The sequence below is a fragment of the Temnothorax nylanderi genome, unplaced genomic scaffold (assembly GCF_030848795.1).
Source record: "Temnothorax nylanderi isolate EJ_2023f unplaced genomic scaffold, tnyl_v1.0 TNYL_tig0144_pilon, whole genome shotgun sequence".
Lineage (NCBI taxonomy): Eukaryota > Metazoa > Arthropoda > Insecta > Hymenoptera > Formicidae > Temnothorax > Temnothorax nylanderi.
The window spans coordinates 72,369-96,472 of record NW_027249206.1 but is presented as its reverse complement, the minus strand read 5'-3'; the positions used below and the strand labels follow the sequence as shown (position 1 = coordinate 96,472).

At 35.8% G+C, this 24,104-nt stretch overlaps 2 protein-coding genes across 6 annotated transcripts in view; one reads left to right on the top strand and one right to left on the bottom strand.

Annotated features, from left to right (window-relative positions):
• The window catches only part of LOC139777305 (galectin-7), a 275,279-nt gene that overhangs the window by 189,223 nt on the left and 61,952 nt on the right, over positions 1-24,104 (top strand). The gene's annotated exons all lie outside the window — the stretch shown is intronic.
• On the bottom strand, positions 6,252-12,635 carry LOC139777319 (uncharacterized). Its single transcript, XM_071714650.1, has 4 exons — positions 12,200-12,635; positions 11,270-11,898; positions 10,356-10,561; positions 6,252-6,554 (listed from the first exon to the last, which is right to left on the bottom strand). The coding sequence occupies exons 1-4, from the start codon at positions 12,318-12,320 to the stop codon at positions 6,545-6,547; spliced, it is 966 nt and encodes a 321-aa protein (XP_071570751.1). The 5' UTR covers positions 12,321-12,635; the 3' UTR covers positions 6,252-6,544.

Sequence of the window (24,104 nt, the reverse complement as noted above, 5' to 3'; positions counted from 1 at the left end):
GGTTTAATGGTTATTTTATGATACATAAGTGTAGAGGGATAGTAAATGATGGAATACAGCAAAATACAAGTGCACAGCTCTTATATTTTTTGTTTAACTTAATATCTTGTATATCCCTCCTGTTTGGGATATACGGCAAGTTAGCATGCGGGATTTATGTCATAGTACAGACACTTTGTAAAACTCGAAATCTCCTATGTGTTCTTTTTCCTTCTTTTTTTTGGATCGTATAACAATAATCTTTAATGCATCTATCGCTCTTCTATTTTCTTTTTAAAATTTTTTAGTTTATAATTTGTTTATCATTCTTACATCTTAATAAACTTCTTACACACATTTTATGACTTATTATGACATTTTATTGCCTTATTTATAAACATTATTTGTAATTTTTTGTAAGGCGTATATTTCACCCATGAATGTCATATAACTTACCCCTCTGGGATATATGGCAAAAATGCAAGGGTTTCTAAAAGTTTTTTTTATTAAATACAAAGAATAAATATTTCATATTTATATATTTTTTATAGTAGTAGACAGTATAAAGTTTTTATTGGTATAATTAATTTGCCTTGAACATAGTAAATATAGTACTCGATAAATTAAGTTTTCCCTAGCTGCGGCTTATATACTGGAGTTATATACCCTATATATAACTCAAGAAGTAATCAACCAAATTTTAAAGAATCTATATATATAAAATAGAGGTAGAAAAGATTGAAGAACATAATAGAATTAGAAAAAATTGCCAATATAAATATCAAACGGGCACAGTAACAACTGTGCCGCAACCAACAACGTACCCTTACGAAAAAAACACCCTAAATAACCCCCAAAAAAACACCCAAAAAAACACTAAAAAATAATAGCGTAATACCCAAACGCCAAGAAAATTTTCGGTGTCATTTTCGGTGTTTTTCTTGGCGTTAACGCTCAAATGGTGTAAACGCCATTTGGGTATCCGAAAATACGCTATTATTTTTTGGTGTTTTTTTTTTGGTGTTATTTAGGGTGTTTTTTTCATAAGGGCCATACATATTCACTGAGGCAAAAATGGCGATCATGCGACGCTGACGCCGTCCATTTACCGACCTTGACTATAAATATACTAGACACATATGTGCGACACCGGATATGCCTTCGCTTTGTGATGTGCATTGGCAGCATGTGGAGGAGATGCGCTGGGTCTGTATTCCGTTCCTACCTACCGATAACTGTCGGTTCGATAAGCGTCGTTGCGCAGGTTTTTCGTATCGTGTAGAAACTGCGCCGACACCGTTAACGGCACTGACGACGAACAGAATATGGCCCCTGGGCATGCGCTAGCAGCGCATCTCCTCCACATGCTGCCAACGCACACCAAAGCGAAGGCACATCCGTGTGCTGCACACAGAAAAATATCGTTCTACAGCCAAGAAAAGCAATTACTCATTTTATTTTATTTGGTTTGAGTAATAGTTTTCTTCAACAAAGAATATTTTCTTAATATTAGTTTTAAGATATACTTATCATAAGTATTAGAAAAGCTTATCATCATGTGCTTAAAAGAAGAATTTATTCTTCTTTCAAGTATATTCTGAAACTTTATCTAAGAAAAGCAACATAAGCTTGATTTGAATATTTACTCATTCTTTAGGTAAGAATATGAAATACTTGGCTGTATAGAACAACATTCTTCTAGGTTAGGAGGTTTTCGTGCGCGGTCCGGAGGGGTACAGTTTAGAATATTAAAATTCCTGTCTTCAGATGGACTCGAACTCGGTTCCTCGTGGTTATGAGTCTGATACTTTATTACTAGGCCACATCTCTGATTATATTCTTAGTGCTGCAGTATCTAGTTTTGACAGAAGTGATTCATTGATTTCAAGTATATTTTGTAAACTTTATCTAAGAAAAGCCACATAAGCTTGATTTGAATATTTACTGATTCTTTAGGTAAGAATATGAAATACTTGAAATCAACGAATCACTTCTGTGAAAACTAGATACTGCAGCACTAAGAATATAATCAGAGATGTGGCCTAGTGATAAAGTGTCAGACTCATAACCACGAGGAACCGGGTTCGAGTCCACCTGAGGACAGGAATTTTTATATTCTAAACTGTACCCCTCCGCACCGCGCACGAAAACCTCCTAACCTACATTCCACTTAGGAACTAAAGAATTAAAGAAAATTAAATAAATAAAAATAATATTAATTGTAATCATCAAGAATACAAATTCTTTTTTTAAGTAAACGATTATTCTAGATGAATAAAATTTTTACTTGATTCAAATAACGGATAAACTTCTCTAAAGAAAATGTGATATCTTTATTGAAGTATATGCTTCTCTTCCGTGGACTCTATATTGTAAGTAAACAGAATGTTCGTATTAATTTAATATTCTTGTTTCAAGTACTAAACTTGCTAAGATCTAGAATATGTTTTGAGTAAATGTGATACTTATGACGACTTTATGGTAGATTTGCTCATATATGAACTTATCAAATACTTGAAGCAAGTAATATTAACTTGTAGGTAGTATATATTTTTCTGTGTGTGTCGAGCGTCTAAATCATTAGTTCAAACAAATAAATAATTAATGTAAAATAAATATTTAATAAATGTTAAAAAAATATTTTTTTTACAATGAATTGTACAATGTATAATTAATGAAAAATAAATATTAAAAAAACATTTAAAAAATATCTGCTACTTAAGTATATATATATATATATATATATATATACAGGGTGTCCCTGAATGTTTGGTACTTTTCTCATATTTAGATAGAGCGAGCCAAACTGAGTCGAAAAGTCATGTACCATTTTGCAATTTTCGCAATAGTTAATGAGTTATTAATGATTAAAAATCGCCGTATTGGCCCGGCCCACCGCCAAATGCAAGCGCGGGGCGAGATGCGGCCGCCCCGCGGTCGGCGCGCGGGCAGTTGTTTACTACAAGCGGCGATGATTACGCACGAGCGGCGCGTAACGCCGGGCCCCCGTCCTGAGCGATGATAGTTTCTCGCCTTTTTTAAATATAGAAATAAAATTTTTTAACAACATAGAAAAATTTTTTGTGTGTACGTATGTACATACGTGTGTACATGCATACACAGGAAAATATCAATTGTACTGCTTAAAAAAGCGATTACTCAATTTACTTTTTTTCTTTTAGTAAGTAACGGTTGTCTTTAAGAAAGAATTTTTCTTGATAATAGTCTTAAAATGTACAAATTTTAGAAAGAATCTTTATCATGTACTCGAAAGAAGAATTTATACTCCTTCAAAGAACATAATAAAATTTTGTCAAAGAAAAGTCAAAATAATAAATAAAGTAATATGAGGACCCTCGAGATTAAAATAGGAGAAGTCAAGGCTATGAGGGTCAGACGGAGATCACAGTGTGTAATATCAGAAATAACTGATGATTTATTCGTCGTTTTGATACATTACATCGATCCGTACGTTTCGGCTCAGTTTTGAGCCATCTAGCATCTTCAGCGGTAGTTACAGAAATTAAGTTACACGTTCTCCGTACCGTATGGTGAGTTTACTGATTCAAAGTATCAGAAACATAGACCAATTGATCCATATCTGTAAATTAGTTCAATTAATGTTGAGATATTAAAAAGATCCCTTAGGAAACTCACCATTCGGTCTGAAAAACGTGGAATAACAGAGCCATGTACATAATGAATACTCTCTGCGAGAAGACTTGACGATCTTATCGACACGACACATGCACAGCAATGATATGAAAGGTCTTGCAAAAAGAGGCATGTCGTAGGTCAACACACCGGCGAGGATTATAACAAAGCACGATTTGACACCGTCTCAAAATGACACGGATTTTTTGCATCATGCATATGTCACGGTTTTGAGCAAATTGTAATCCATGCTCATGAACTTTGGTCGTTGGCAAATCGGGGTTTTACTATTGGTACATGCAATATTGTGACGGTGTCATATCGTGCTTTGTTATAATCCTCGCCAGTGTGTTGACCTACGACATGCCTCTTCTTGCAAGACCTTTCATATCATTGTGTGTCGTGTCGACAAGATCGTCAAGTCTTCTCGCAGAGAGTATTCATTATGTACATGGCTCTGTATTCCACGTTTTTCAGACCGAATGGTGAGTTTCCTAAGGGATCTTTTTAATATCTCAACATTAATTGAACAAATTTACAGATATAGATCAATTGGTCTATGTTTCTGATACTTTGAATCAGTAAACTCACCATACGGTACGGAGAACGTGTAACTTAACTTCTGTAACTACCGCTGAAGATGGCTCAAAGCTGAGCCGAAACGTACGGATTGATGTAATGTATCAAAACGACGAATAAATCAGTTATTTCTGATATTACGCACTGTGATCTGCGTCTGACCCTCATAGCATTGACTTCTCCTATCAAAATAATTAGCAAATCAAATTTTTGTTTTAATTTTATATTCTTAACTGAAGAACTAAATAATTAGAATTTAGAATATTATGTATTTTAAGTAATGTTATCAAGAAAACATTTTTTGTAAAGATTATTGTTACTTAAAAAAAAAGAAAACTGAGTAATTGGTTTTCTTAGCACTAGAATGATATTTTTTTGCGTGTGCGTATACGGCACGCCATTTTACTATTTAATACCATCATAAAAATTCTACCAAATTAATTTGATACTCAAAGAAAAGAAATTATTATTATGTCTAGACATACTTATAATTCATCGAATTTAATTATTAAGCTATAATTGAAAATGCAGAATTACAATTATGTCTAGACAAAATATTAATTCTGAATTTATTTTACGTTATGACATAAAAAATTTTCGGGAATTAAAATTATGTACATAATTGTAATTCCCGAATTTTACTTATGTACGCAATTTTAATACTTGAATTTCTATTATGTACACAATTGTAATTCTGGAATTACTTTTTTTCTTTTGGTAAGTAACGGGGTTCTTTAAGAAAGAATATTTTCTTGATAATAATCTTAAAATGTATTCATCACAAATTTTAGAAAAAGTCTTTATCATGTACTGGAAAAAAGAATTTATACTCCTTCAAAGAACATTATAAAATTTTATCAAAGAAAAGTCAAAATAATAAGCAAATCGAATTTTTGTTTTAATTTTATATTCTTAATTGAAGAATTAAACAATTTGAATTCAGAATATTACTTGTGTTAAGTAAAAAGAGTAAACAGTTACTTAAAAGAAGAGAACTAAAATAGAGAAATTGGTTTTCTTAGCACTAGAATAATATTTTTTGCGTGTGAATTTTGCGTACATAAATAGCAATCGCGATATAAGATCGCGAGCCAACAAATAATTATTTTTTTTGTAGCAAGAAAATGATAGAGCGCTATCATTTCCACACACCACCTTGCGGCAGATAACATGGCGCATTTTTTTAAGTGGTATCCTTAGTAGGTCTAATCCACTTTGTATTAAAATATTCTTATATTTTAATGAAAGAACTGTTCGAAGTGCCTTCCTCGTTCTCGTATACAGAGTTCGGCCCTTCGATTAATATTGCGCGTCGCGCGGTGCGCCATTACCGGCGTGATGGTATCGAAGCTGCGAGAATTTCTTCTCGTACCTCAGTTTCTGTACCACCACGCCGGTGTACTCGACTAAATCTTTGATGTAACCCCAAACGAAATAGTCGAGCACGATAATATCCGGCGACCGCGCCGGCCAAATGATTGTGCCACCTCGACCCATCCATCTGTGGGAAAAATGCGCATTTTCCAATACGATGGGGCTCCTGCGGATTTTTCGCGAAAGGCGCGAAATGTTTTAGACGCGCGATATCCAGACAGGTGGATGGGTCGAGGTGGCCTAATCATTTGGAAAAAGGCACTTTGAACAGTTCTTGCATTAGAATATGAGAATATTTTAATGCAAAGTGGATTAGACCTACTGGGGGTACCACTTAAAAAAATGCGCCATGCTATCTGCCGCAAGGTGGTGTGTAGAAATGATACCGCTCTATCATTTTCTTGCCACAGAAAGAAAAAATAATTATTTTTTGGCTCGCGATCTTATATCGCGATTGCTATTCATGTACGCACAATTCACACGCAAAAAATATCATTCTAGTGCTTAAAAAACCCATTACTCCATTTTAGTTCTCTTTTTTTAAGTAACTGTTATCTTCACAAAGAATATTTTTTTGACAATAATCTTAAAATACACTCATCACTCTCTTTACTTAAAACAAATTTTGAATATTTTTGTCAAAGCAAAGCAACAACACCTTCTTTTGTAAACACTTTCGTAATTTATTTGAATCACATTCACACACTTTCAATACAAGAAAACTTTCAATATGTAATAAGTAAACTTTCGTCAGCAATGTATAATCTGACGCGCGATCCGTGTACTCAGATGTCTTCTGAAGGAATGAATGTCGCGCACCTTCGTGCGCGCAGTGGAAGCAGCAGAAGTAGAGGGGAGCGATCCGACCGCTCCCTATAGTGTTTATATCTGAGCGCCATATTTAACACTCCCTCCCGCTCATATATGTACATCTTCCGGACCTTTCCAACTTGACTACTCAGTAGTTCCTGTAACATAAGAGGATTATAATAAACAAAGAAATTTAAAGTTTATCAGTTATCATTACTTTCGACATTCATAATAGAATTTGTTAAAGAAGCATGCAAGTTAAATGCCAAGGGTTTAGTAAATACGTCCGCAATTTGTTCTTTCGATTTTATCCAAAATATATTCACGAAACCCTTATCAACACACTGTCTGACATAATGTTCTTTCAAATCTGGTATATGTCTTAGTTTATTGCTTCCGCTAACTTTCGAGCTGAATTCTGCCGCTTTATTGTCACACCACAATTTCATTGGAAAGAAATTGTTAGTGAGTATCACTTTCAAAGAATTGTTCAGTGACATTAATTCCTGGCAAGCATCACTCATCGAGACGTGCTCAGCGTCTCAGCCTGACAAGTAGATAGTGCTACATATTTTTGCTTTCGTGTTCGCCATGTAATTGAGTCACCAAACAATTTAATAACAAAACCACTAGTCGTTCGAGATTCTTTGCAATCGGCAAAACTTGCATCAGAATATGCTTGTAAATCGTTCGATCTTCCTAAATAATTCAATCCTAGCGTTCGAGTTCCCTTCAAATAACAAAATACTCGTTTGATCATTTTCCATTCGTTTTCTGTCGGATTGTTTTGATGTCTACTTAGTACATTTACCGAATAACTAATATCCGGTCGACTAGCGTTTGCTAGATATAGTAACGTTCCTACAGCTTCTCTATATGGAATATTTTCAATATTACTACTTTCGATAAATTCTTCCAATTGTTCATTTTCTTCCCTATGCTTTCGCTCGCGATTTGCTACCTGATTAGTAATCATTGGCGTTCGTTTCGGATATAATCCGTCAAATTTTCGAAGCATTCGATCAATGTATTTTGTTTGAGTCAATTTTATTTCTTTCGTTTTTCGATTTCGAGTTATTTCCAGCCCTAGAAAAACTTTCGGTTCTTTTAAATCAGTCATTTCGAATTCTTCCATCAGCTTTCGTTTAATCTCATTGAGTTTTTCTACATCGTTACTTGATATAAGCATATCATCCACGTATAAAATCAAAATCAAAAATTTTTCTTTTTGTCGCCAAGTAAATAGACATGGTTCGTTTTCGTGGGATTTCAGACCAATTTTTAAAGCAGCTTTCGTAAATCTTTCGTTCCATAGTTTTGGACTTACTTTCAAACCATATAATGCTCTTTCTAATTTGCAGACTTTATTTAATCTTGTTTCTGTCGAACACTGAACTCCTTCCGGAATTTCCATATATATATCATCGTTCAATGTGCCATTCAGAAAAGCAGTTTTTACGTCCATTTGGCATACTTCCAGGTTATATTTATTAATGATTGCGAGCACTGCTCGAATCAGAGGTAATCGAGATACAGGTGCATAAGTTTCTTGCAAATCATAAACATTTTCATCTTTAAAGCCTCTGATCACGAGCCGAGCTTTGAATCTCACTTGATTGTTACTTTCTATCTTTCTTTTTAATACCCAGCGTGAGTCAATAATGTTTGGCTTTCGATTTCTGTCTTTCGCTCTTGGTCTGTCCACCAGACTCCAAACGTTATTTTTATACATTGAATTTAATTCTTCATTGATTGCTTCAGTCCATTCGAGTTTTTCTTTCGTAGCCATTGCATCAGCATAGGATGCTGGATCACCGTTAAGGTTTGCAATCATAGCGTGAATTTGTTGGTCTGCTGTAGATTGTTCCTTTTCAATAGTCACCTTTTCCGGTCGTCCTCCTTTTTGTTTAGCAACTCCCTCCGGTTCTACATTCAAAATCTCGTTCGATTTGTCTTCGTTCGATTGACTTTCGAGATCAAATTCAGAGAACCATTTACTTGGATTTATTTCCACATTGACATTGGCCCAATTATTTATTTCGTCCTTCTTATATTTGTCTCCAAAAACAATTCTTTCGTTAAATCTAACATCTCGACTTTCGTACAGCTTTCCATCTTCAGGTTTCAGCAATAAATAACCTGTGTCTTTGTAACCCACTAAAATCGTTCTAAAACCTATAAATCGAAATTTCGGTCCAACCTTCCGTTGCACTTTCATATAAGCTAGGCATCCAAAGCGCTTTATCTGATTTAAATCAACTTTAATATTTGGATTAAATTTTTCTAATGGAGAAATCATATCGTTCGATACATGTGGCGTCCGATTATATGCATATATTGCTGCGCTCAATGCTAAATCCCACATGTTTTCAGGTAGTTTCGCATCGTACATTAGCGTTCGAATCTTTCGTTGTATAGTTTGATTAAATCTTTCGGACGTACCATTATGCTGAGGGGTATCTGGACAGGCCAACTGATGTTCGGCTCCTAGTTTTCTTAACACTTCAACAGTGTATCCACCGGTATATTCAGTGCCTTGATCTGTTCGTAAATAACAAACCTTTGCGTCCTTTCCCAAGAGGTTTCGAGCACTCTTTACAAATGATTCGAAACAGTGACCTGTCTCGTCTTTCGTTTTCATGGCATATGCCATACCAAGTCTCGAATAGTCGTCAATAAATACAGATATGTATTTATATCCTTTGGGGTGAGACGAAGGACTTATCTTTCCCATAACGTCCGAATGAATCATTTGTAAAGGTTCTTGCGCTCTAGCACGTGTCGTTCGAAAAGGCAGTTTGTTAATTTTTGATATTAGACAGACTTCACAATTTTTAATACTTTCGTCGAATTTACATTCTTTCAAACCTTTAATCTCGGGATGTTTAGTCTGTAATTTCTTTAAATACTCAAGAGACGCATGACCCATTCGTGCATGCCACAGCATGGCTTGGTCGTTAATTTGTTTATTGTCACTTTCAAATTCTATGTTACAATTTGGATTTTCCTCCAATGTATTTTGATCAATTTGTACTATATTTCTATCTCTTACCGTGACATCAAAGTCCGAACAATTTCTTAAGTTTGAATTTACGATCACGTTTTCATTTTCTCTTTCGAACTCATTCTTTGTTTCGTTTACAGGTTCTTCCCTTTCGTCACTTTCTATCGTTTCATTATTCTTACTTTCGTTTTCTAGATAATTTCCCTTTTCTTTCGCCATGCTTCGCGTTATCACGTATGCTTTTACTCTATTAGGTTTATTTTTTGTATGTTCTGAATTATTAACTTCGACTTCTATGATCCAGAATGGTCTTTCGTATATACCAGTCAGCAATGATTCGTTCGATTTGGGATCATATATATCTATGCGCTGATTATCTAGATAAATGCTTAAACCCTGATCAACAAATTTTCGCAAGGAAATCAGATTCTCGGATAAATTTTCGGCCCATATAACTCTGTCTAAGTTTAATAGTTTGTTTTCTTTCGTTTTACACACAATATCACCGACTCCCTCCGTTTTTAATATTCCTTCTTTCGAGTTATTTGCGCATTTAATCTCATCAATTCTTTCGTCAAAGGTTTTAAATATAATACGGGAATTTGTAAGATGCTCGGTTGCACCGGAGTCAGCTAAAAACCTGGCCAATAATTTTCCTTTTTCGCATACAACATTCGTTCTTTCGATAACATCCGTATCTAGGTCAGAGTACTCACCATTAACGTTCAAGGCAGTTTTATCTTGCTAATCATTACTGTTCGGTTGTTTTCCTCCACGATTGTTTCGATTCTGATTTCCTCTTCCCCTTTTATTGTTGAATCGACCTCTTTTCGCGTTCGAATTGTTTTGATTTTCGTTCGAGCGTTTAATACCTCCGCGATAATTATTACCGCCTCTACCCCTTCTATTACCACGATTTCCTCGATTATTATTATTATAATTTTTATTTTCGTACCTTTTTTCTTTCGAGTTTGCCAACCTCTTTGGACATTGAGCAGCTCTATGTGCCACGAACTGTTTGCATTCATAGCACATTTTGATGTTCGTCCCTTGTCTTGGACAGTCACGTCCCAAATGTCCAAACTCGTCGCAATTAAAACACTTGGTCGTGGTCACCATGGCACTTCCGGACGCTTGCGTTCTTCCGGACTCACTCTCTTCCTGTATTATAAAATTTTTAAGACTTTCATAAGACAGCGGTTTGTTCTGCTGATGCATGTTTAGGAAATTCAGGTTTTTAACATCCGGTAAAGCTTTCGATATTGCATTGTAGAACGAATCTCTTACTTTATCATCGGTCAAAGGTTTTACTTCCGGCAAGCTATTATACATTCTAACTATATCTTTGAATCGATTCCAGAAAGCTGAAGCCTTTTCCTTTCCCGGATTGTATTTAATACTATATAATTTTTCCCGCAGGTTTATAGTAGTTAAATTTGCTTCACTTAATTTCAGTGTTTTAAGTTTTTCCAATATTTCTTTCGGTTCCTGAATTTCGCAAACTTTCGAGTAATAATTCATTTCTAAACGTCCGATTAATCTTTCGCGAACATCATATTTTTGTTGTTTTAGAACACTTTCGCTAACATTCGATCTCGTGTTTTCGTTTTCATTGCTTTCATCAATAATGTGTAATAGATTGATAGAGCGTAATTCAGATTTAAAGAAATCTAAGAAATATTCAAATCGTGTATGTGTATTTAATTTATACTCTCTATGCAATTTGGTATTTCTAGATTCTAAGAAGTCTTTCGCAATACTTTCGTGTTCTTTAAATCGTTTATCAATTTCATTCAAAATTAAAGAATTTACATTGTTGATTTCTGAATTACTATCTAAGTTTTGTACTTTCGAATTTGAATCACTTACGGTTGTGCATCTTCCGGGCATGTTTGGAAGAGAGCTCGTTCGAGTGTCTTTCATTTTTACTTCATCCAATTTCTCTCTCATGAAGTTTTTGGTTTGATTACCATATTCTACCAAACCATCATACTCTGCTCGAGTGGATTTTAGCAGATCATTCATTTCCTTTAGTTTTTCTTCCATTTCTTCTTTCGATTTCCTTTCGGCCTCTTTCAATTTTTCCTCGTAACTTTCGGTCATTACTTTCAGTTTATCCTCGAATTCTGTGGAATTCAAAAAATCATTATTCTGATTTTGTATATCATTTTTCTGAGTGTTATTCAGAAAGTCTCTATTAAACAAAACTTTATGAGGTTTTATTTTCTCGATACTGGTAATTTTCGGGGTATCTTTCATTAGATTTTTCATTTCTTTCGACTCCATCACGTATTTAGATAACGCGATTTCATTTGAACTTTCGATTCCTGCAAATTCTTGATCTTTCAAAAACACATCTTTCAATCTTTCGGTCTTTTCTTCCTCCTGATTTTCTTTTGATATGCAGTAGGGAAGATACAATTTTTCTCCTGTTGCATTTAGTTTGGTCAGCTCTTCTTCCAGCAGTTTTAGCTCCATTTCTGAGGCCTCGGATTTTTCTGCAATTTATTGTACAATTTTATAAGCTTGTTTTTGTAAAATTAGACACACCAGAAGATACATATTTAATATCATTGGGTCAAAATATTGTTTTTATGTCAGCTATTATTTTTATTCTCTTGACCGAACACAAGTCAATTGAACAAAAACGAGTCAGTACTATGGCATCCGAACACAAGATAACCACAATACTTCCTCAGACTCATATAACTAATTACCCTCTTAACCGAACACAAGTTAATTAAGTATTAGCGAGTACATGCTTTAAATTATTTAAAAATATAAAAACAATAATAGTACCGATATCCTTTTTAAAACCACTCTCAGTGGTAAAGCAAATCTTGGTGTTGTCCAGGTGCACCGTCACCTTCTCATTTGCAAAATACTCTCTGAATCCCAGAATCTCTTCCTGAGTTTTCATGAAGAGGATCAGGGTTGATCGATCTAAAATGAGCAAGGTGTATATTAGTTTGGTTGAATTTATTTCAATTTGCTTTTTATTTAATTCGTCTTTCAATTTGCACTTTCCGTTCGAATATTAATCTTTCAATTTTAACTTTCCGTTCAAACTAATCTTTCAAATTTTCGTTCAATTACAAACTTTCAATTTTCTTTCCGTTTAAATATAACTTTCCAATTTAGCTTTCCGTTCAAAATTAAACTTTCAATTTTTCTTTATTTATTTGAATTCAAAATTTATTAAATAAGTATGTATACATGTACGTACATACGCGGGCGCGCATACGTACGCTCTTTCTCATCCATATACAGGGTGTCCCATTTTAACTTGGACAGCAAAATATCTCAAAAACTAAGCTCCACATACAAAAATGTTTCAGACAAAAGTTGTATGGTTTCAAGGGGGACATAAGACGGTACCATTGGTTTGACCTTGGATGGTCGTTTAAAGCTCACGTAAACGACACCTTTAATTTCTTAAATGGAAACCCCTATTTTTCAATGCATATTCTTGTAGCTAATCTCGAGAGCTTTTCAAAACACTATAATAAAGTATTTTTTCATTAAGAACTTTTGGAATTATGAGGCTTGAAAGTTCTAGTATTTTGACATAAAATACAAAATATCTTGTAAAACATTAAGTTTTCGGTAATGTTACCTTAATACTTTTATGCACAGAATAATGAGACGAATCAATTGGTATGAAAAAAGGCACAGTTCCTTTAAGAAAAAATATGTAATTTGCAACACGCATCTGCATACTTTTTCTTAAAAGCAACTATGGCTTTCGATATCTCCATGGCCTTAACTCCTGCTGCCACGTCCTGCGCCGTGGAAGCTTGCTGGGTCTCCATAACCTTTTGAATATTTTTGTCAAAGCAAAGCAACAACACCTTCTTTTGTAAACACTTTCGTAATTTATTTGAATCACATTCACACACTTTCAATACAAGAAAACTTTCAATATGTAATAAGTAAACTTTCGTCAGCAATGTATAATCTGAGGCGCGATCCGTGCACTCAGATGTCTTCTGAAGGAATGAATGTCGCGCACCTTCGTGCGCGCAGTGGAAGCAGCAGAAGTAGAGGGGAGCGATCCGACCGCTCCCTATAGTGTTCATATCTGAGCGCCATATTTAACAACAAATAATATTCTGAATTCAAATTTTTTAATTCTTTAATTAAGAATATAAAATTAAAACAAAAATTCGATTTGCTTATTATTTTGACCTTTCTTTGATAAAATTTTATAATGTTCTTTGAAGGAGTATAAATTCTTTTTTCCAGTACATGATAAAAACTTTTTCTAAAATTTGTGATGAATACATTTTAAGATTATTATCAAGAAAATATTCTTTCTTAAAGAACCCCGTTACTTACCAAAAGAAAAAAAGTAATTCCAGAATTACAATTGTGTACATAATAGAAATTCAAGTATTAAAATTACGTACATAAGTAAAATTTGGGAATTACAATTATGTACATAATTTTAATTCCCGAAAAATTTTTATGTCATAACATAAAATAAATTCGGAATTAATATTTTGTCTAGACATAATTTTAATTCTGCATTTTCAATTATAGCTTATTAATAATTCGATGAATTATAAGTATGTCTAGACATAATAATAATTTCTTTTCTTTGAGTATCATTTTAATATGGTAGAATTTTTATGATGGTATTAAATAGCAAAACGGCGTGCCGTATACGCACACGCAAAAAATTATCATTCTAGTGCTAAGAAAACCAATTACTCAGTTTTCTCTTCTTTTAAGTAACGATGATCTTTACAAAGAATGTTTTCTTGATAATATTACTTAAAATAAATAATATTCTGAATTCTAATTATTCAATTCTTCAATTAAGAATATAAAATTAAAACAAAAATTCGATTTGCTTATTATTTTGACTTTTCTTCGATAAAATATAATGTTCTTTAAATAAGTATAAATTTTTTTTTCGAGTACATGATAATTACTTTTTATAAAATTTGTAACAAATACATTTTAAGATTATTATCAAAAAAATATTCTTTCTTAAAGACAACCGTTACTTACTAAAAGAAAAAAAGTAAATTGAGTAATCGCTTTTTTAAGCAGTAGAATTGATATTTTTCTGTGTACATGTATGCATGTACACACGTATGTACATACATACGTACGCACAAAAAATTTTTCTATGCTGTTAGAAAATTTTATTTTTATTTAAAAAAGGCGAGAAACTATAATCGCTCAGGACGGGGGTCCAGCGTTACGCGCCGCTCGTGCGTAGCCATCGCCGCTTGTAATAAACAATTGCCCGCGCGCCGATCGCGGGGCTGCCGCATCTCGCCGCGCGCTTGCATTTGGCGGTGGGCTGGGCTAATACGTCGATTTTTAATCATTAATAACTCATTAACTATTGCGAAAATTGCAAAATGGTACATGACTTTTCGACTCAGTTTGGTCCGCTCTATCTGGATATGAGCAAAGTACCAAACATTCAGGGACACCCTGTATATATATACCGGGTGAATCTTAATGGATGCACCAACTTTTTACCATAGGAGATGAGTTACCGACCGCAACTGTAATGAACCGAACGATCCATAGGTGACACCAGCTTGAATCGACCGCTTCGATCGACGAGTCCGAGGTGATGTACAGGCAAGTTAAAAACTGTGAATCAAATAACGTATATCGTATGTACATACTTTTCTAATATATCCAACTATCTTACGCATTTTTCTTTTTACATATAATTTTATTTAATAACACGATTTCTTATTATTCTCCATCTATGCGCAACGTATTTACCGCATGTACTACGTTTACGCGAGCGTTACTTTTGTAGTAACTTACAATAATTCACTCGTTTACGCAGAGTAAATTATCGTAAGTTACTACAAAATTTCCTTTACGCGAAGGAATTATCGAAAGTTACTACAGAAGTAACGCTCGCGTAAACGTAGTAATATAGTACGGGATCCGGCCGCGTGATTTATACGTTTATCTGTTATTTTATCAAAATGCGATTTTAATGGAAGATTACATATCAGGTCATACATCGCGGCCGGTGTGCCTAGCAAAATCTTGCCGCAAGTACCCTCAATTAGAGCTGTATTAATTAAATTTTTTAAGACAACTTCGTTTATTTGTTTGCGAAGTAAATGAAGCGGCATCTGAAAGAAAGTGATCTAAAAAACTTGAAAAAAATAGGTTCCCACCTCTCAGTCTGCCGCAACCTCCTGGCAGCCAGATGCAAAAAGGTTCTTTTTTGTTAATTATCAACGTTCATCGTGTATCAAGACAATTTTTACATAAATTGAAGCTAAATTTTTCCTCTACACGATGGAATATGGTTGCCTGCGTAAAAGCTGCCGCAACTAGTGGTTGCTAGCATTTGAATGACTCGCTCTCGCCTGCGCGAGCTCTTCAATCTTACAATGTGTTACAATGGAATAATCACAGCAATTTCCTTGAATTTCTTTAATATTACAATAGCTCCTAAACAAGTTTTCAAACATTCCTTTTATAAATAAATTCCGCCGCTCATTCGTCTTCCGACTCGTCTGAACTCGCAACATCATACTCCAAATCATCAGAATTATCATTCGCGTTTTCAGATCTTTTATTTATCGACACGCGCAATTTTTGTAAATTCGATGTGGCAAAATGCTACAGATCCGTGTTGTATTAAATTACGCGCTGAAGATTGCGGTTGGTTATTAGATGGTTTTTTGAAACCAACGTGGTTCGTTGGGTACCCAACGCCGTTGAAAGTCGAAGATGTATTGCGCGTGCCGATGAATGAAAGTTCTGAAAACGCGAATGATAATTCTGATGATTTGGAGTATGATGTTGCGAGTTCAGACGAGTCGGAAGACGAATAAGCGGCGGAATTTATTTATAAAAGGAATTTTTGAAAACTTGTTTAGGAACTATTGTAATATTAAAGAAATTCAAGGAAATTGCTGTGATTATTCCATTGTAACACATTGTAAGATTGAAGAGCTCGCGCAGGCGAGAGCGAGTCATTCAAATGCTGGCAACCACTAGTTGCGGCAGCTTTTACGCAGGCAACCATATTCCATCGTGTAGAGAAAAAATTTAGCTTCAATTTGTGTAAAAATTGTCTCGATACACGATGAACGTTGATAATTAACAAAAAAGAACTTTTTTGCATCTGGCTGCCAGGAGGTTGCGGCAGACTGAGAGGTGGGAACCTATTTTTTTCAAGTTTTTTAGATCACTCTCTTTCAGATGACGCTTCATTTACTTCGCAAACAAATGAACGAAGTTGTCTTAAAAAATTTAATTAATACAGCTCTAATTGAGGGTACTTGCAGCAAGATTTTGCTAGGCACACCGGCCGCGATGTATGACCTGATATGTAATCTTCCATTAAAATCGCGTTTCGATAAAATAACAGATAAACGTATAAATCACGCGGCCGGATCCCGTACTATATTACTACGTTTACACGAGCGTTACTTCTGTAGTAACTTTCGATAATTCCTTCGCGTAAAGGAAATTTTGTAGTAACTTACGATAATTTACTCTGCGTAAACGAGTGAATTATTGTAAGTTACTACAAAAGTAACGCTCGCGTAAACGTAGTACATGCGGTAAATACGTTGCGCATAGATGGAGAATAATAAGAAATCGTGTTATTAAATAAAATTATATGTAAAAAGAAAAATGCGTAAGATAGTTGGATATATTAGAAAAGTATGTACATACGATATACGTTATTTGATTCACAGTTTTTAACTTGCCTGTACATCACCTCGGACTCGTCGATCGAAGCGGTCGATTCAAGCTGGTGTCACCTATGGATCGTTCGGTTCATTACAGTTGCGGTCGGTAACTCATCTCCTATGGTAAAAAGTTGGTGCATCCATTAAGATTCACCCTGTATATATATATAATTCAAAGTAAGATATGTATAATGTGGCCTCATAATAATAAGTTAAAGTTCTAACCTTGCATTTTATAATTTTTATCTTTTGTTTTATAATTGGGTGTAAACACTGAAACCCGAGTGTCGACACCAAAAGTTGGGTGTCGCCATTGAAACCTGAGTGTCGTCGACACCAAAAGTTGGGTGTTGACACTCAAATTTTGGTTCGACAACCAAAGTTTCGGTGCCGACACTCAACTATTGGTGTCGACACCCAAATTTTGGTGTCGACACCAAAGTTTCGGTATCAACACTCGAATTTTGGTGTTGACACTCAAAGTTTCGGTGTCGACATTCAACTTTTGGTGTCGACACCCAAATTTTGGGTGTCGACACCAAAGTTTCGGTATCGACACCGAAACTTTTGGTGTCCACACTTAAGTGTCGGTGTTAACACTGAAAATTTAGGCGTTGACACCGAAAATGGAGTGTAAACACCCAAAGTTGGGTGTTTTTTTTCGTAAGGGTAGGGCTACGTCAACTGTCCTTCCCTGAATACTTTAACATGAACTAGTGACGGTAGACGTAGTTCTACGTTGTTGGTTGCGGCACAGTTGTTACTGTGCCCGTTTGATTTTTTATATAAAAATTTACATAATTATATATAAAGTACGTCCATATATATTTTTTTTTGACGTAGAACTACGTCTTTGTCGACAGTAAGTAGGGGGTAACATTGGGAGCACAGATGCAACGAAAACATGTCACACTTTGAACGTTTATATCTTCGAAACTAATAATCGTAGAGTAATGATTAGTACGTCATTAGATAGCTTATATAGTCCCATTTCCTCTTAAAAGTTTCAAAAGTTTCAAGAAGCTTCCTAAATGAGGAAGCCAAACAATTATAAGCAAATAATTATGCTTAGGTCTCAACCACTTTCAATTTTGGTAATTCAATATTAATTATTGGCAACTTTTCTAATTCTATTATATTCTTCAGTCTTTTTTACCCCTATTTCATATGCAATGCTTTAAGATTTGGTCGATTAGACTCAGCTTTATTAGGCTTCTATGTATGTACGGATTCCTAGCAAATTCTAACGTATGTAACTCAAGAACTAATCAACCAAATTTTAAAGAATTATATATGAAATAGGGGTAGAAAAGATTGAAGAACATAATAGAATTAGAAAAAAGTTTCCAATATAATAAAAATCAAACGGGCACAGTAACAACTGTGCCGCAACCAACAACGTAGAACTACGTCTACGTCGCTGAATACTTTAACATGAACTAGTGACAGTAAACATAATTCTACGTTGTTGGTTGCGGCACAGTTGTTACTGTGCCCGTTTTTTTGGTATAATTTTTGGTCATATCCCACACAGCACAGCATATTCTGAGGGACACTTGTGCATCTGCTAGATATCCACCGAATATCGGATATCCACCGGATGTCCTACGGTTATTGAGATATCTCAAATGTCTGTAGGACGTCCCTCAGATAAAGTGTGCTGTGTGAGATACATACAAAAAATAGTAAGAAGATTAATCGAAAAGAATTAGACAGAAAAATCAGTTTTCAAACCGTACGATGACAGACCTCGGTTCGTCCTATAAGCAGGAGATGCGATGAGGTGGACCTCGCTTCACGTGAACAATTAGAAGCTCATGTGGAACATGTTTTTAATGCCTTTTTAACCTCTACAGGATCGGCCCCTTTTTTGGCCGATCTTTTTAGTTTTAGTGCTAGAACATTTGTGTCCTTGTCAGTGGGTTGAACTACGAAAAAGACGGCGCCACTCCAGCGCCTAATATTATTAGGCTTCCGGTCCCGAAGAGGTTAATCAACATAAAAACTCCTAAAGTTTGTTTGTTGACTTGAACAGAAAGATCACGTTAAAATAAAATGGGGAGAAGTGTTTATAATATATAATGGTGATTTATAACAATTTATAACATCTTGTAGAATTGTTAAAATTTTCTTATACTTTTTATCATTTTATCTTAAAAAAAGGCTTTGTCATAGAAATCGCCAAAATTCCCTTTAAAGGCTTTTATCTTAACCCAAAATAAAGCTTTTTACAAAGTTTCATCGAAATTGGAGGTAAACCGTTTTCGGAACTCTACCTCTTATTCCTTCAAACTTCACTTTTTATAAAAAAGAAATGCAAAAGTTATCCTTTTAATTACTTCAAAAATTTTCCTTTTATTAATAAAAACTCATAAACTATCTTTATTGCTTATCCCCGCAGGGTTTGCAAGTCGTTTTTATAAGGAACGTTACCCAAACCTTTACACTACTACCCTTTCTCCTCTCACTTTAACCCTTTGGACCAACGGCTTAACGTCTCTTTCCGAAAGACGGAGCCCAGTTTGCTCCGCACAAGAGCCTATCTTGCACGGAGGGGCGCAGCTTCGGAAAAACATTCCATGTTTACATGGCTCTAGTGGACTCGAACCTGGTTCCTCAGATTACGAGTCTGGCGCTCTACCACTAGACTACACTGCCGCCCTAATTTTCCTCTTATTAGCTTTATGTATTTACAGAGATTATACAAGAGAAAAAAACATAGATGGACATATTTATATATAATTATTATTATATATAATTACACAGGACCACAAAAATTTTTTTTTGAAAAGCAACTGGGATCAGAGTAAGTGTTTCTTATAGATTTTGGGTCACTGAATACGAATTCGTAAACCGTTTTGCTCCATCACGTCTAGATTTTTAGATAATCGAGAAAAATAGCGGAAAATCTGTGAAAATTGAAATAAACATTTAAAGAAAGAGCAAAAGTATAACATCAAAGAAAGAGAAAAAGTATAACATCAAAATGTGGTCGCAGAACTGATTTAAATATATTTTGGTAAGTTAAATAAAGTGCAAAAAAGGAGGATGTTAAAAAGGGGACGAATTTCGCCCAAAAAGGTGTAAGTAAAAGAAATAGTGTTTTTTGTAGATCTTGATCTCCTGAATACGATAAAGCTAATAAAAAGTTCGTGGTGCTTGGGAAACACCTTGAAAATTGAGCATAAACGTGGTGTATTTACAGAAATTCGGATGAGATATATGCTATATCATAAAACGTACTGGTGAAAGATTTGTTGGGGAGAGGGAAAAGGGGGAAGAAAGAGTGTTTTGTGTGCGTGTGTGTGTGCATGTGTGCGTGCGCGAATGCGGGTGCGTGTGCGGGTACGGGTGTGTGCCCGCACACGCACCCGCACCCGCACCCGCACCCGCACCCGCACCCGCACCCGCACCCGCACCCGCACCCGCACCCGCACCCGCACCCGCACCCGCACCCGCACCCGCACCCGCACCCGCACCCGCACCCGCACCCGCACCCGCACCCGCACCCGCACCCGCACCCGCACCCGCACCCGCACCCGCACCCGCACCCGCACCCGCACCCGCACCCGCACCCGCACTTGCACCCGCACCCGCACCCGCACCCGCACCCGCACCCGCACCCGCACCCGCACCCGCACCCGCACCCGCACCCGCACCCGCACCCGCACCCGCACCCGCACCCGCACCCGCACCCGCACCCGCACCCGCACCCGCACCCGCACCCGCGCACGCACGCACACACACACGCACCCGCGCACACACACGCGCACACATACACCCGCACCAGTGCACACACGCGCACACCCGCACCCGCACCCGCGCACATACACACGCACACGCACCCGCACCCGCGCACGCACACACGCACACACGCACACACACGCGCACACATACACCCGCACCCGCGCACACACGCGCACACCCGCACTCGCACCCGCGTACATACACACACACACGTACACGCACCCGCACCCGCGCACGCACACACGCACACACACACACGCACGCACCCGCGCACATACACACACACACGCGCACCCGCGCACACACGCGCACACCCGCACCCGCGCGCGCGCGCATGCACGCGCACACACACACACACACACACAACACTCTTTCTTCCCCCTTTTCTCTCCCCAACAAATCTTTCACCAGTACATTTTATGATATAGCATATATCATCCGAATTTCTGTAAATACATCACGTTTATGCTCAATTTTCAAGGTGTTCCCCAAGCACCACGAACTTTTTATTAGCTTAAATATATTTAAATATATTTAAATCAGTTCTGCGACCGCATTTTGATGTTATACTTTTTCTCTTTCTTTGATGTTATACTTTTGCTCTTTCTTTAAATGTTTATTTCAATTTTCACAGATTTTCCGCTATTTTTCTCGATTATCTAAAAATCTAGACGTGATGGAGCAAAACGGTTTACGAATTCGGATTCAGTGACCCAAAATCTATAAGAAACACCTACTCTGATCCCAGTTGCTTTTCAAAATAAAATTTTTGTGGTCCTGTGTTATTATTATTATTAATTATTATTGTTAATTATTATTATATATGGACATATTTATATATAATTATTATTATATATAATAATAATTATTATTATTATATATAATGTTTTACTGGATAGGAATAATGAATTAATATACGTGATAATATAAGTCTTGTTAGCCCAGTCGATAGAGACATTTAAATGGAATTAATTCCGGGAAGCGATTTTTTTTTACTGTTTTGGAGGGTCATGGGTAGTCTAAAACCGGATTTTCGGGATTCTAACCCTGGAGCGTTAGCCGCCATTTTGATTAGAAGGGTGATTTTGTAAATATCTCGCTTATTTTCAACTTTAGAGTGAAAGTGGTAATAACCAAACTTGTAGAAAATTTTATACTCTACAATTTTGGTCCTTATCATTTTTCACTTAGAATCGATATTTTGGGTCTTAGACTCGAAAGTGGGGGGTGAAATTTTTTTATTTTTTTTTATTTTTTGAATTTACTTGGAATAATGAAATACATCTTTTCTCCACACCACCACGGGGGTAGAGTTTATGGCGCGTTTATTCAAAAAATAAAAAATTTCACCCCCCACTTTCGAGTCTAAGACCCAAAATATCGATCCTAGGTGAAAAATGATAAGGACCAAAATTGTAGAGTATTAAATTTTCTACAAGTTTGGTTATTACCACTTTCATTCTAAAGTTGAAAATAAGCAAGATATTTACAAAATCACCCTTCTAATCAAAATGGCGGCTAACGCTCCAGGGTTAGAATCCCGAAAATCCGGTTTTAGACTACCCATGACCCTTCGAAACAGTAAAAAAAAATCGCTTCCCGGAATTAATTCCATTTCAGCGGCTTTTTTGGGCTCTATCGACTGGGCTATATGTATAAGAACAAGTCTTAAACAACAAGAAATATTGTTTGATCCCTTGGAAAGACACGTTTAGATTTTTAGATCTTTACTACTATTATAAAAAATAAAAAAAGTTTACAGAAAAACAAAACAATGCGTTCAAATAAACATTGCGTAAAAAATGCATAAAACATTTTTTATGATTTTTTTTAAATTTATATTAAATAAGTTTTCTTTATCACATTAATTTGTTGTTGGTTTTATTAATATCATCTTTAAGAATGGAATTATTTGCAACTTAACAATTATCTATATATAATAATATTATTAACATTAATTATCTCACATAAATTAGCATATTTAAAAATAAAGTTTGTGTAGATTGGGAAGTTTTTGAAGATCTTTGAATATAATATAAGAATTTTCAAAAAGATCCCTTACGAAAAAAAACACCCACGATTTGGATGTTTACACCCAACTTTGAGTGTTTACACTTCATTTTCGGTGTCAACGCCTAAATTTTCAGTATTAACACCGACATTTGAGTGTCGACACCAAAATTTGGGTGTCGACACCAAAAGTTGAATGTCGACACCGAAACTTTGAGTGTCGACACCAAAATTTTAGTGTCGACACCCAACTTTTGGTGTCGACGACACTCAGGTTTTAGTGGCGACACTCAACTTTTGGTGTCGACACTCGGGTTTCAGTGTTGACACCCAATTATAAAACAAAAGATAAAAAATATAAAATGCAAGGTTAAAATTTTAACTTATTATGAGGCCACATTATACATATATCTAACTTTGAATTATATATATATATATACCCAAATAGCAGATGATATTTTTTAAATGTTTTTTTAATATTTATTTTTCATTAATTATACATTGTACAATTCATTGTAAAAAAAAATATTTTTTTAATATTATTGAATATTTATTTTACATTATTTGTTTGAATTAATGATTTAGACGCTCGACAGCACACGGATGTGCCTTCGCTTTGGTGTGCGTTGGCAGCATGTTGAGGGGATGCGCTGCTAGCGCATGCGCAGGGGCCATATTCTGTTCGTCGTCAGTGCTGTTAACGATGTCGGCGCAGCTTCTACACGATATGAAAAACCTGCCCAACGACGCTTATCGAACCGATAGTTATCGGTAGGTAGGAACGGAATACAGGCTCAACGCATCTCCTCCACATGCTGCCAACGCACACCACAAAGCGAAGGCATATCCGGTGTCGTACATATGTGTCTGGTATATTTATAGTCAAGGTCGGTAAATGGACGCGGCGTCAGCGTCGCATGATCGCCATGTTTGCCTCAGTGAGTATGTATGGCCCTTACGAAAAAAACACCCTAAATAACACCCAAAAAACACCAAAAAATAATAGCGTAATTTTGGATACCCAAATGGCGTTTACACCATTTGAGCGTTAACGCCAAGAAAATTTTCGGTGTCATTTTTGGTGTTTTTCTTGGCGTTAACGCTCAAATGGTGTAAACGCCATTTGGGTATCCGAAATTACTTTTTTATTTTTTAGTGTTTTTTTGGGTGTTTTTTTTGGGTATTATTTAGAGTGTTTTTTTTCGTAAGGGATGATAGACAAATATTACAGATGTAAAGGAGGGAGTGCA

Excerpts from the sequence above, each read along its gene's own strand:
- LOC139777319 (XM_071714650.1), bottom strand. The coding sequence starts at position 12,320 with ATGAAAACTCAGGAAGAGATTCTGGGATTCAGAGAGTATTTTGCAAAT. Across the intron at positions 11,899-12,199 it reads TGGTTTTAAAAAGGATATCG|AAAAATCCGAGGCCTCAGAA; the intron begins GTACTATTATTG and ends AATAAATTGCAG. Across the intron at positions 10,562-11,269 it reads TGCCCGGAAGATGCACAACC|GAAGAGAGTGAGTCCGGAAG; the intron begins GTAAGTGATTCA and ends TTTATAATACAG.